The sequence below is a fragment of the Anser brachyrhynchus genome (assembly GCF_964034855.1).
Source record: "Anser brachyrhynchus genome assembly, chromosome: 5".
Lineage (NCBI taxonomy): Eukaryota > Metazoa > Chordata > Aves > Anseriformes > Anatidae > Anser > Anser brachyrhynchus.
In genome coordinates, this window is record NC_137699.1 from 29,956,832 (window position 1) to 29,970,810 (window position 13,979).

The window sequence follows — 13,979 nt, forward strand, 5'->3', positions numbered from 1 at the left end:
ATTTGGTTTGTGCAGCGGTGTGGCTGTAGGATGATGGCTTCCCTAAGCTAGTGCTTAGTGAAAATGTGGCCTAGAGAAAAAGGAACGACTGTCTGGGACAGCCTGGGTCTGTGCTTCAGTGATTCATGGAATGCTGCTCACTGGGTAGCTCAGATGGGTTTTCTTTTTAAATAGCTCTTTAAAGGGTTGCTGGAATGCAGGTTACGTTAGAACTGCCATAAAGTGGCAGTGTTTCAGGGCACTCCCCCCCAGATTAATCATTTTCACATTCTGAAATCTGTCAACTGGTACCTTCAGGCATTGCCAATTCAAGCAAATGCAAAAATAGTAGTCACAACACCTCAGGGGATGATTTCATCAGATCTTCTACACTAAGCAGGTCGGACTTGCTCAATATTCATCTGGGAGACCTCCAGAGAACAGAAAGAAGAATACAGGAAGGAGCAGATTTTGTGATGCGGCTGAGATCTCATGCCAGTATAAATCATAAGACGTCTCTGGGAATTTAAACTTGGTTGCTCAAAAAATGGCACTGCTTCTTTGGAGGCTGACCTATATTGGTGATGAGGCGGTGTGTGACTAAAGATGCTACCTTCCAAAAGGGCTTTCAGACTGAGATCCTGTAGTTCTTTTCTCAGATTCAGGTTGTTAACTATGGCCGCATTCCATCTCAAGGCAATGAATTACATACTGTTTCCAATAGTCTTGAATGTCAAAATTATTCTTCACACCTCCTACTAAAGCACACAGTCACTGCCATATTCCACTTCAGACAAGGCTGTATTCACTGAGGAGCCTTACATACGCAGTTAGTAAAGGCGCTGAAATCAGACAGAAATGTAAAGTTAGTGTTCTGTTTATTCAGAATGAAGCTGAAATCGAAGAGAGATCCAGGGAAACTGCCGAGGCATCAGCGCCTCGGAACTAACCTGCCTGAGCAGGCCCTTGTACTTGTATGAAATCCAGTCAAGTGAAATTGTGACTTATGTTCCTAATAACATGAACCTACAACATTTCTGCCTTGCAATGCCACTCATTCTGCAGATATCCTCATCTCCTACAAATGCACGTTACGCTCAGCTTCTTCCCAGGCCTCACCACAAAGTCACGGCTTCCTCCATAGCTCACTGCAATAATATCCCCACCCCATGTTCTCTGTCCACATATTTTTAGCCCGTTAGCTGTGCAAGACATAATCCGTGCTGTGGATAACATGAAGTTACATGCCAGTTGATAAGGCAGCCATTTTATGACTGTTCTCCAAACTTTGCCCACACTGCCTCTTTGGGGGCCCTACTTTTGATCTCTTTTCATTAGCCTGAAATTTGTAGGCATTTTATTTTTAAATTTTCCCTTTCTGACAATTGGTTTAAAACTGAAACCCTTTCCTAGGCTGGGGCTCACCAGTTCTATAAGAGCAGCATTCTTAGAGAAACAGCTAAAAAGAGCCATGAGAGAGAAGAAATCCTTTAAATGGAGAAAATGGTCTTGGCTGGACTCATCCTCATGCTATGAGAGCTTTGTACTTCAGACAGAGAGTTTTAACTGCGAACAAAGATCTTAATTAGAATTTTATCCCAGTGGCATCATGAATCATTGTTTGGGAGAAATTTCTTACAGTGAGGCACCGCTGTGCTGTACTTTAAAGAATGTGGTATAAATGCTGCTAAAATACTGTCAGCTTAGTGTTTGGATTTTCTAATTTTAGCCTTGTTTATTATGTTTCATCTCCATGGCATTTTTAGGCAATTCTTGTACCAGTAACGCTAGCAGATGCCTCTTTGTTCACAGAGACCTTGCAGTCACTGGGACACTGATGACACTTCTCTGCGTGATCTCTGCGTGGACACGTACACAGAATTAGATCCCGTAATATGAAAGTGGATGCTGCCACAATTTTCTTGCAAGAAACACTACCAGAACCATCATTAGGAAGAAATTTCCTCTTCAAACTGCACTCTGTCTCTAGCAATGGAAGTGTTAAGCCTTTCAAAGTGATTTTTCAACCATGTTGAAGCAGCTGGAAGAGGTTAGCATAATGAGACTGGGGCCCACCTAGCTGCTGAAAAGGTGTATAGAGGGAATTTCTAGCTGACAAGGAGAAAGGAGTGGAGATGAAGATGGTGTTGTTCTGGTAGCAAGTTACAAAAGGTCGCTATCAACAAGTTAGTAAGAATTCTTTTTTTTTTTCTTAGCTCTTATGGAGCTTTTTGGTCTGCGTGGATCTGTTTTACATGTTTTCCACCTTTCAGCACTCCCTGATAACAAAAACTGATGTAAGAGCTCTTCTTTGGGGGAGAATCTCCCTTTGGTCTGTGTATTTTGTCTTGAGAAAACCACAGGGCTCAGAGAGTGTGCAAAAAGCGCTTACATACTCAAAAGGTGCAGCAGGCAGCTGAGACAAACTGCAAGGACAGGATTAATAGCACAGTGAGCTTTGTGGTTCAGCTGTTTGCAGGCCAGTAATTAGCATCCTCCACTCGCTGTATTGATCTCTCCCTAAGCAGCACTGTGAAATACTACAGAGAGCCCTATTAGTCATAGAGGTAGTTGGGGGGAATGACACCTTTTTTCCCCACTTTCTTGGTATTTGAGGGGAAGAAGGGTGTTCTTCCACCCTGACGGAGAGGGAATGGTGTGATCTGTGCCCATATCTGCCTGGAGAGGGTGCCTCCTGGAAGGGGGCAGCTGGACCTGGGAGGGTGTGTTGTACAGTGACCATGATACAGGTGGGTGCAGGCTGTATCCTGGCACGCAGCTGGGACTGCACTTTGTGATGTGAATAATAACCTGCCAGCACAGCAGGGAGAGGAGGTCTCCTGGTACGTAACCTTCCTGCTGGTAAATCCTGCCTGATCTGCACCGAAATGCTAGAGAATGTGCGTGCTTCTCCTGGTGTCTCTGAAGGGGCTATGTTCCAGTTGGGAGCTGGAGTAGCGTACAGGACTGATTGCAATGTGATCCCTTTGTAAGGCTGAATCCGGTGTGACTTCTCACAAAAGGTTTTGTTGAACTGGGGAACAGAGCTGCTCGGGAGGGAGTATGGTCTGTGAAAGGATCTGGCTCTTGCTTAAAGTTTAAAAATTGTGAAAATAGCAGATAAGCTGCTATTAGATGTAAACATAATGGCAATGTGCCCCGTGAAGCCTTGCAGTTGGTGAAAACTATTCTACTATAAAAAAGAACAAATCTAGAAAAAAAACTCCTGACAGATTTTATAAGAAAACTATCTTACAGTGAAACCAGCTTAACAAATAGTATTGTAGAATGACTTTGTGCTTTCTATCACCCTTGTAAATAAGCCTACTTCTTATTTCTCATATGAGAGGATAAAACACTTTTATTGCCATTTATGATGGTACTCTGGGTTCAGATAAACCCACTTCTAACCAGGTCGCAATTTCAGGCAAATGATGGAAATAAAGTCAGGACATAAAATTGTGCAAAGACAGCTAATGACCAAGAAGCAAATAAATATTTTTAACTACCGCTTATTTAAGAAATCAAAAGTTAGATGTCCTTCTCTCCTAGGCTGATGAATTACACGTGAATTGAGTTTTGTCTTCTTTAATTTTATTTTTTTTTGTCAGAATTGTAGCTTTGGATACTGTGTCTGATCAACAGAAAGACATATGTGTCGGCAAGATCTGAAAGTCGGGGTTGTAATATTGCTGTCTAGCTATAGATCCTGAGACAAGGAATCAATAGGGAGAAGTAAATAAAAGTTGGTGATGAGCCACAAAGGCCTAGTTTGTCAATCTTCATCTGAAAATAAACACTGTGCCCAACATGGAGACTAGAAGTACCAACTGTCGTAATTGCAAAGTGAGTAAATCAGTGTTTTTCTTATTTTCTGCTGATTGTTTGATTAGCTACTTACAGCTTGGTATCAAACTGTGATGATGACTTCAATGAAAATTACAAGGAAGTGCCAATCATAAGCTCGTTTCTGGACATAAAAAAACTGCACCCAATTTAGGTAAAATTTTAAGTTGGTTTCACGTCTTCTCCTAATTATCTAAGCTACCTTGTCATAAAACTTAGGAATTGTCTTGATAACTAATTTTAAAGTTATAATTTGGGGTATTCCACATAAGATGTCTGGTGGGGGGAAAATGTAAAGCTTAACTTCCTTGAATGCAAAGGTAAAAGAGACTAAAGTACTACTAATGGTCCACAGCATGCTGCGATATTATTCTTAGAAATGGTAACACGTCTAAGTATTTCTGTGGCAGGTTTCAGTGTTTTGTTAGTCTTGATTAACTTCCCATTCTAGTAATATCACACATTAAAAGAAAAAAAGTGTATTTATAAGATTGGTCAAGAAATTGTCATCACCTCATCTGGGTATTTGGTATAATCTATGTTCTACTGTGCACCACATATTGCACTGACCTGACACTGCAAATGCCCTTTCAATCCACTGGGGTGTGGCCTGAAGTAAAGAAAAACATTGCTGCAAATGATTAATGATTAATATAATTAATATGATCATTCTTCCTTGGCCAAATCTGAACAGCCACATCTGTATCATGATGGCATATGAAAAGAGAACCAATAATATCCATTTGCTCCAGAAGTCTTTGAAATAGGCTGCATTTGTTAGGAGGGCACTTGACTGTGTACGTATACTGAGAATGTGAGGAAACTGGATTATTATCTGGCCAAAATAACAGTTGCAGTTTTGAGTCATCCTCCTCCTGTGTAACGCTGGCTTATGCAGCAAAATGACTTCTTTACCTCAGTCTTGGCATACTAAATTATAAAAGAAATGCTCGAGAAAAAATAGGTTGCTCTCCAGTCATCTGACTTAATGCCCCCTTTTAAATATTTTATCTAAAACTCACGCGCTCTTCACCAACGTTGAGTTCTAATTTTCCTAGAGTACATTCTTTTTCTTGTACAGGGAGTAATATCCATCATCCTAAAGTATTGTAAGGCTAAAGCAGAGTACAGAAGACAAGCCAGTTATTTGTTGGATTGCAGAGATTCAATGCATAGACTGAGTCTACTGCTGTTGCAAGATACAGTTTGTTTGTTTGTTTCTCTTAAAAGCTAGTCATGATTTTTTTCTTACTTTGTTAATGATGCCTACATCTGGCCTCATTATCAGTTTTACCTTCAGGCATGGATGGATTCCAATAATATTATTTCCCATCCTGTGTCTTAATGTTTTCAGCCTGCCCGCATTTAAGTGGCTAAACAATGAAATTTAATTGTCCTCTCAAGCATGTCAGATTCTCTTGCTTATTTTACTGGACTCAGACTAAATATTCCCAGGATCCAGTTCTCTTGAACAGGGCTGTCTGTATTAAACTAGGTTATGCTGCTGTGGATCAGGGTAGAACCAGTAATATTCTAGGAGCGGGGTTAGGGAATTCCATCTTCTCACACAGGAATACTATTTAACGCGAATCATTACTGTAAGGCTGAGGCTAGTCTCTCCAGATTCAATCAATGGCTCCTAAAGAGAAGCATAAAGGTTTTTACAGCATTTAGTGCAGCCTTCAGACACATTATTAATGAACGTTATCCCTCTTTCCTCCTTTCTGTGGAGAAGGTGAACAGCTTTTATGTAACGTTACTGAAACAGCAGCTGGAAGAACTAACGCCTCATAATCCTGATGGTTACATTATCGCAGTGTATTTATGGGTAACACATCCTAAGAACTTCATCTTCCAACAGCTGTGTTTGTGATTCTAAAAGGTATTTTGGCAAATGATGTCATTGAAATATAGGCTTCATAGTTCTGTTTTCTTCTGAGTCTACTGTAAATGATGTTTGTCACAATTGGCTTTATTCCCAACAGAGGGAATACCTTCTCCTCACCCATGACAGTCCTCTGTGGGTTTTTCTGGTTCTTGTTTTTTCATCCCCCTTTATATCCTTTTTTCCTTTCAGATTTCCACACCATTTGACAGAGTTTAAAAAAAAAAAAAAGTTCCTTTGCAAAATACCATGAGCAGCCACTTATTCAGAAATACAATGTTTGAATAAAAAAGATCAAAATTGTTTGTTTATAACGGGGAAGAGAACCGATATGGTTGGGGGTTTTGCGTCCACCCCTTCTGCCTACTTTCCTGCTGGGGAGACAAACAAACAAACAAAAAAATAGATCAACTACATCTGTTTTGAGTCAGTCACTTCTATCTTCTGGTTTTCCAAGAATAGCCAGATGCTGCCATTGGTTAGCTAACTGTTGGGGAGGAAAACACGGGCTGTGCCAGTAGCACAGTCTCCTGAAAACACAGGTCCAAATGTGTGCTCACGGTGAGTCATGACTGGGTGTTTGGGTGTTTTCGCACTGCAATTCCTCCTCAGCACAAGCCCAGAAGGTGATGAGCTCCCGGCCTTATACCTGTTGGAGGGGAGAGAGGCTGGGTGGGGTATGGGACAGAACCTGGGTGGGCTCCTTCTGCCACAGCAGTGACGGTATAATGATGTACCCTCAAAGCTAGTTTTCCCAAAATATGACTGGAATCAAGTCGTTTAATGAAGGATCTTCAGCATTATGTATCTGTAGGTTGTAAGGTGCTTGGCAGTGCTCTCAAAACCTCTTCCCTTATCTTTCTTTCCACCTGATGCAGGGCTTTGGGGATGTGCTTGTTTAGGGGGAAAGCTTCAGGAGCTGGGACGCAGTGACCATTGAGGGCCCAACTCTGATTTTGTGTGTGTTGGAAACAGTAAAAGGAGCCCTGGGGCTGGGACAAGGCACTCAAGGTGCTTGGTAAGGTCTGGTATTGACAGGAAATGGAAGTGCTCTGAGAAGGGAGAGGTGGTTATCTTCCTGTAATTCTAGAGAACCAACTGTCCGCCGTCGGACACGGCGATCCCGAAGGCCTTTTCCAGCCGGCCTCGTTCCACACCGTCCCCCCGCCTGCTGCCAGCGGCCGCGCCGCCTCCCGCCCGCTCCCCCCCCCTTCCCCTCCGCGCCGCCGGGGGGCGCTGTGTGAGGCTCCGCGCAGGCGCGGTGCGCCCCCCGCCGCAAGGGCTGCCGGGCTGCCGGCGGCGCGGGGGCGGGCGGGCGGCCCGGGGCCCGGACATAAGATGGCGGCGGCGTTGCTGGGGAGGCGGCGGCGGCGCTTGCGGCCGTGCGGGCTGTCGCGGAGCGCGGGCGGTGCGCGGCTCTGCCCGGGCTCGCAGGGCGGATAGAGCGGGGCCGGCCGGGCGGAGCGGGGCCGCCATGGGCTCGCAGGTGCTGCAGATCCTGCGCCAGGGCGTGTGGGCGGCGCTGAGCGGCGGCTGGTACCAGGACCCGCACCAGGGCGCCGGGGTCAACGCGCTGCACCTCTACCTGTGGCTCTTCCTGCTCGGCTTCCCCTTCACCCTCTACATGGTGAGCGCCGCCTCACGCCCGCACCGACCGGCCCGCGGGGGGCCTCGGGCAGGGCCGCACGGGGGGGTGGCAGCGGGCAGCGGGCTTCTGCCGTGGCACCTCGCCTCCGCCTGCGTCCCGGCCTCTGGGGGTGGCATAGCTGCTGGCCCTCGGGTGCAGGCAGCCCAAGAAAACACCGCTTCTGTGCGAGCTGGCAAATAGCACCAGCGTTTTGGGCTGGCAGCTACCCCCTGCTCTTTATCCCCCCGGCTTCGATGCCCGGCAGGGATCTGCTTTAGGGGCCGTAACCCGAAAGTTTATTTGGCTGTAACGTAGCGTGCTGGCGCTGGGCCGTGTATTATTGATGAGATGGTACTTTGGCGTTTTGCTTGCCTCTGGGCTTTACTGTGCCCGTTTGGGAGATTTCGCATTGAATGTACCTGGCGCTTGGATCACAGCAATTAAAAATGCTGACCTTTAAACCTAGGAGTTCTCTTGGTGTTTGGACTTAGCTTCAGGAAGGGTACAGTCAGCTGTGACAGAAGGAGGCTCTTTTCTGCTGCCCATTCTGTGTTGTACGTAATTTACGAAGTACTAATATTTCACTTCAGGTTTCTCAGTAGAACAATGTGATCATTCTAGGTGTGATGTGACCCGTCCTGGGCGTGACACAGAATGCAGTTTGCAAGTCGGCCAGGTCCAGATGCTCTGAGAACATAAAGTAGAAACTGCCTTGTAAAAGGAAAAACTCTGCATGAGTGCAGTTGTGAAGATTTAGAGCTCTTGGGTCTTGTATTTGCTTTGTGAAAAAGCAATATTTAAAACTGGAATATGAAATGCTGAGAATTAGCTCCTGTGGAAGGGGAGGTTACAGCCCTGTGCAGTTCTTAATTCATATTGCTGTGTCTTGGAAAAGGTAGCTCCAAGGCTTTTTGTTTGAAAACTTCAGACTGCTGGCAAGGAAACCACAGGCTGAGACAAACTGCTTTTAAAACCAAAGTTGATGTGACAACAGCTAGATAAAACTTTCCACTAAGCAGATCCACCCGCAATAAAAACTGAGAGTCTATATCTGCTCAGAGTTCCGCTGAAGATGGGAAGAAGAGAGACCTTTTGGTCTCAAATGCAGCTTTTTCAGAAGTAGTGCTCTTCCATTTTGGCAGAATAGTTGGTTTAATTAGCACTACCTTGCTGTGAAGGCTGCTTATAAAGGTGAAGTGAACTATGTGCTGCATGCACGGGAGACTTTTGAAGAGGGTCTGATTTATATAACATGTCAGTCTGCTATCAGCTGATAAATCTGGACCAGTGTTTGGATCTCCTGCTGCTCTTGAAGCAGCAGTTAGGTTTCGGTTGCTCGTACTATGGGGTAAACTTCAGTGTTTGCTTAAACTTGTTTCTTTCCCTGTGTACAGGGAAAAGATGAGCAAAAGCAAGCTGCTTCAGGTTTTGTTGAGGTCAGAGAAATTCTCTTGCTTCATAGCTCTGGACAAGTTAAAGATGCAACAACAAGTGCCAACTTCCCTGAGAAAAAGTAGGGAGATTAGTCACAAGTTGAAGCAGATTGAATCATATTTGGCTGTTTTCCCTCTTTCCACCCTCTGCAGTTTAAGTGTTGTCTAGACATAAACTAAACAGGCAGAACAGTGATGGTCATCTTAGTCCTTCAGCATCTCTTAACTTCTTGTCAGAATAAAATGGGGTAAATGTTGCACTGCTGTAGGACATACGTAAATAAGCAGAACTCGCTAAAAAGTCTTAGGTAATCGTAATCTGAATTCTGAGTGTGGCTCACTGCTGTGTAGGAGGGAGTTTCTAAGCTAGCTTCAAATGACTTGTTGCTGGCAGACAACCCCGTGTGTTTGAAAAATAAAGTGTATATAAAGACTTAAAATGCTGGCAGGTCTTACATTCCGTGTAAAACTACCTCATGTAAGGAATTCCAAGATCATAGTGCTGCTGTGATGCGTGAGGGCAGCGGTAAGTGTAGTTAGTTTGAAGTTGTTTAAGTAGCAACAAAGGCAGTAGAATCCCTTCAGAATTTTGCCCGTAACTGGTTCTCAAGACTGAACGCACCTTACGCGAAGCTAATCACTTCTTCCAGATATTATTTAATGCCAAACAGGAACGGAACGTGATCTTTTTTGACTGTGGTAATTCAGATGCGCTTGTTGCTTAAAGATTTGGTTTATTGTACCAAACGTTGGTAATCTTTCATCTGTGCATTCAATCGGTTGGTCCCCTATCTTCAGGATAGAATTTGGTAGTGGTTGTGGTTACCAAGTTGTCGTGTATCTGTGTGTCTTTTGGCTTGTATATGCCAGTGCTCATAGGGCTGATGGGTTTAATGCGTGGTGCTAACCAGTTGAAGGAATTAGCAGTTAAATTCAGCTAGCCTATTTTCCTTGCTCTGTGATCAGTCTGTCTTCTGAGCTTGGACACATGGAAGTCTGTGGTCTGTGCCCTCAGTGAAGGAGAGCAGACACATAGATGCATATTACAGATCAGGATGCTCTTCTTTTCCATGTGTGTCTATACCTGCTTTGGGAAGACTGTAGATAATGAAGGAATCAGGGTGTAGAGGAGAAGTGTCTGCCCGAGTGAAGCTGCTCAAGTGGGTACTCTTGGATCTGTGGCTTGGCAGCATGCGTACAGTAATATTGCTTTCTAGACTAGTTGAATGTATCCTGCTTTGGTAGTTGCGTTCAGTAACAGGCTCAGCTACACTTGTTCTGCATTTCTGTCATAAAAGCCAATCCCTGGTTTTAGATGAATCCAAAGCTCAGGCTGGGAGGAGAAAATATGCCACAACATGAGGAAACTGCACAACTGGGTTGCAAAATACAGCGGTAGCGCTGGAAAAAGATGCCCTAAATCCAGAGGCTGATGTTGTGCACCGGTGTTGCAAGGGGGAGGAGAGGGGAGGAGGCTGCCAGAGGCTTCCCCGGTTGGAATGCTGTTTCCAGCCCCACCACGTGTGCAGGAGGGGGCGAAGTCTTGGCTCCCGCACCCAGGGAACTTCGCCAGTGGCTGATGATGAGCCAGGAGTGTACCTTGCTTGGGGTGATGGGCTCGTACCTACAGAGCTTGTCTCTCAGTCAGGCACATTTAGACACGAGTTCACTTAATAGACTTCTGATTTCCTGACTTGTGTACATAGCTATAGCAGTAGGTCATGCAAATGTAGCTTCATGTGAAGGTCTTCTCTAGAGGAGTTCCTGAGATAAGTGTTGTTTCTTAAATGAAGAGTTCAAGTACTTGTGTGTATGATGAGAACCCCTGGTATCTCGTGTTGTTCTAAGCTACATCTACTGTCTTGGCTATTACAAGTCTTGTTTGTACATTCCAAGTTTCAGTCAAAAACTGGATAACTTGTAAGTGAATGTGCTTCCAGATACCAGCAGTTCTTAAGGGTTCTGGCTGTTCATAAACAAACGGTGACAGATCCAGATCTGCTCTTTCTGGAATATCTTTCGTCTTCTCCAGTATGATTGTGTCTGTAAAATACTGGCCTTAAAATGCTGGAACTTCAGAGCATTTCACAAGGTAACTATTATTGTTAAATGAATACTTGATTGATGTCATTTACATAAGGACTCCCAATCTGATTTGGACTGAGAGAGATTCCTATGAATGTTCTTAACAGCTAACACTTACACCTCTACTCTGAAAGTAATTGGGAAACTTCATTGTGTCTGTAGTGTCTAGCTAAAGCTAGATGTCTCTTGAGAAGATCCATAAAGTTGTCTGTGATTCTTCATAAGTGTGCAGCACAACCTGCGATAAAGTGGCACTTCCTCTGTGTCCTGGCACTTCTGTGTTTGAAACGGTGACTCAAGATATGGACACCTTTGCGGTTTAAATGGGAGTGTTTTTAAAGTCCTGTGACTGGTGGTCTGAGGCTTCTCTTCTAGTCTAGGTTGATGACTGAAATCTAGGAGTGCTCAGGTGTTTGCCACCCACTCTGCCACAAAGGGTGTGCTGTGGTACAGCTGAGATGGCTTTGCAGCCCGCTGTTTCCAGAAAGGACAGCCCTGCTCCTCATAACTGTGCATTGCTGCATCTTAACTTTGTTCATTGCTGCTTATTTATCTGATCAACTAATTTTACCACCCTTGCATTAAACCTCAGGTGTTTCAGAAAGCTGCAGCAGTAGACCACTGGTTGCCAGTTACAGCCAGCTAGAAAGAAACCTGTAGGAGCGAGTAGCCTGCTGTAGAGAGTGGGACTGTGCTTTTCATTGACAATGAGGTGATAGTACAGCAGGCTTGTAGTTTTAGTTCAAGATCACACCCAAATAATGCCTTGTAATGTGTGCGTTAGAAAAGGACAGAGTAAAAATGGAGTGCAGTTCTCTGCTTTCTGTATATAGTTTTTATCATATAGGGGAAAGATGAAGGCAAAGTAACCAGTCTTGAAATAACTGATTTTTTTTGAGATAAGAGTCCACATATATTAGTATGCATTTCATAAGTTGTCTTGAAAGGTATAAATTTTGAAAGTGAATGCTGAGGGAAGGGTGTTAGAAAGTTGGTGTCTTCCCTGCTGCTTTCTTCCCCACCCCATGTTCTTGACAGAACTTGACTTCACTTTAAGGTACAGGGAAATACTTTTAGCTTAGAGTTTATCTAATTTTTTATTTGACTTGTTCAAACACAGGATGGCTGATGTTTTCAACAGAATGTAATTAAAGCAGGCAGTTTTTGTATGGTCATGTCTAGCTCTCTTTTCTCCTATAACAGCTTCAGTTGAGACTGGTGCTGTTTGCTGTCTGTTTTTTTCCTGGTGCCAATGAAAGTGTCCTTAGTGATGTGCAGTAAAATGAGAGTTTCTGTGAAATACTGTTGCAGGTACAGACCTAGAGCTTGTTAGCAGGCACTCACTAGTTATAACCTGAGGATTTTAGTGTGTTGGGCCCAATAAAAATGCTTGTGAAATTTCTCATGAAAACAACTGCAATGAGAGCTAGCTGGAGACTTGTAGGACTTAAGCATTCCTATTATAATCTTGACGATCCTGTTGTATAGGATACTCAGTTACACTGGTCTCATCAAATGTGGTAAAATGTCACACACAGCTTAAATTATACTACAGTTATATTAGGTTGGAAAGGATCTTCAGGATCCTCAGGGCTGACTGTCAACTGACTGTCACTACCAAGTGCCATCACTAAATCACCTCCTGTAGTGCCACATCCACACGTCTCTTAAATACCTCCAGGGATAGGGCCTCCACCACTTCCCTGGGCAGCCTGTGCCAGTGCTTGGCCACCCTCTCCATGAAGAAATTCTTCCTAATGTCCGATCTAAACCTCCCCTGGTGCAATAATGTCACTTTAAGTCGCATTGGCTTGTGGAGGAAAGACCCCAAATGGAAGCTGGATGTTTATAAGTTTGGCAAAGAAGAACAGGGAAGGCACCAGTGGTTTAGGCTGAGGTGAGGTAACGCTACCTCTTGAGGCTGGGATGCAGAGAAGTTGCTGGTACCATGGGTACTGCTGCTGTACCACAGTGCGAGACTTAACTAAGCCATGATCAGATAGCATGTCCAGCGTACTTCACTCAAATTTCTTCTATTCCCAGTATATACATTCTATCCAGAGAGGAGTAAGTCCCAATAAATACAAAGAATGAAAAATATTGAGTTGTTATATTGTTTTATTTTTAGCTCTCTGCAGTCCTGTGGAAATGGGATGTGAGGAAAAAAGCACCCTTTAATTCTTTGTTGGGTTTGATGCAAGTTGGGTTCATTTTCCACACTTTGTATATTGTTCTCAAAGCTTTCCTTTGCAGAACAGGATGGTAGATTTGACATTTCACAGGATAAACTGGATATAGTGTGTGACCTTGCCGCTGATGGATAGGAGGAAAGAAATTTAAGAGCTCCCCAGATAGTTAGAAAGTATAGGCTTGTCTCTTACAGACTAACTTTGGTCATCTAGTGTTAAGCTGATTGCAGAAATGGCTTCTGAACAGTGGGCACTTGTAAAGGAGAGGCCAATTGAACTTGTGTTTGTGATTTGGTAGAGGACAGCTTAGCAGGTACAGGAAGATTAAACATTTTGCCAGAGTTAATGGGCTTGCCCGTGCTTGCAGAAAGTTAGCTGCCTCTGAAGCTCTCTGAAGCGTTGCATTTCTGGAGGAAACCCTTGTTGTGTTGCTCCAGGGGTTATGGAAGCCGTTAGCATCGTTGCGGCTCCTGGTTGCTTATTGATGCCTTTTTTATGTGTCTTTGTTTCCTCTTTTTTCTCCTGACGTGGTGTTTGGTAAGTGAATGTTTCCCTATCCATAGGGTCTTGTCCAGCTCAGCATGAACTATGGCAGGCAAAATCTAAGTTAGCATGCCCCAGCTTAGTTTGCATGTCCCCTTTCAAATGCTGTATTAGGTGTTGACTTGTTTTAGAGGATGGGATGTGGGTTAAACTTGATCTCCTTAAGAAAAGAAATCGTAATAAGTAACCTCCTTCCTGATAGATTCTAGACTCAATTATTTATACTTGCTTGGTTTGAGAAATGTTGTGTTGATTGATTGGTTTTGCTTCCTGCCAGAAAGTCAGCGGCCAGATTAGGGATTGGTTTTGTTCTGAAGTCAACAGTAGATGCAGTATTTAGAAATATTTATTCCTTTATCCCTTTTGTTACTACAGTATTTTGTATTTAGAAA

General features: G+C 43.9%; 1 protein-coding gene across 12 annotated transcripts in view; it reads left to right on the forward strand.

Annotated features, from left to right (window-relative positions):
• The first annotated feature begins 2,067 nt into the window (after positions 1 to 2,067).
• Positions 2,068 to 13,979, forward strand: part of PCNX1 (pecanex 1) — an 89,248-nt gene continuing 77,336 nt past the window's right edge. For 9 of the 12 annotated variants that reach the window (XR_013952331.1, XM_080595908.1, XM_080595914.1 and 6 more), the window contains exon 1: positions 7,004 to 7,337. Coding sequence is in view for 10 of the 12 variants with exons in the window: in XM_080595908.1 (XP_080452034.1) it covers positions 7,185 to 7,337 (153 nt within the window). In the remaining 2 variants the exon portion in view is untranslated. Of the gene's footprint in view, positions 2,166 to 3,617; positions 3,826 to 7,002; positions 7,338 to 13,979 lie in introns of those variants that run through there. The other 3 variants (XM_080595918.1, XM_080595916.1, XM_080595917.1) reach the window with 3 other exon arrangements.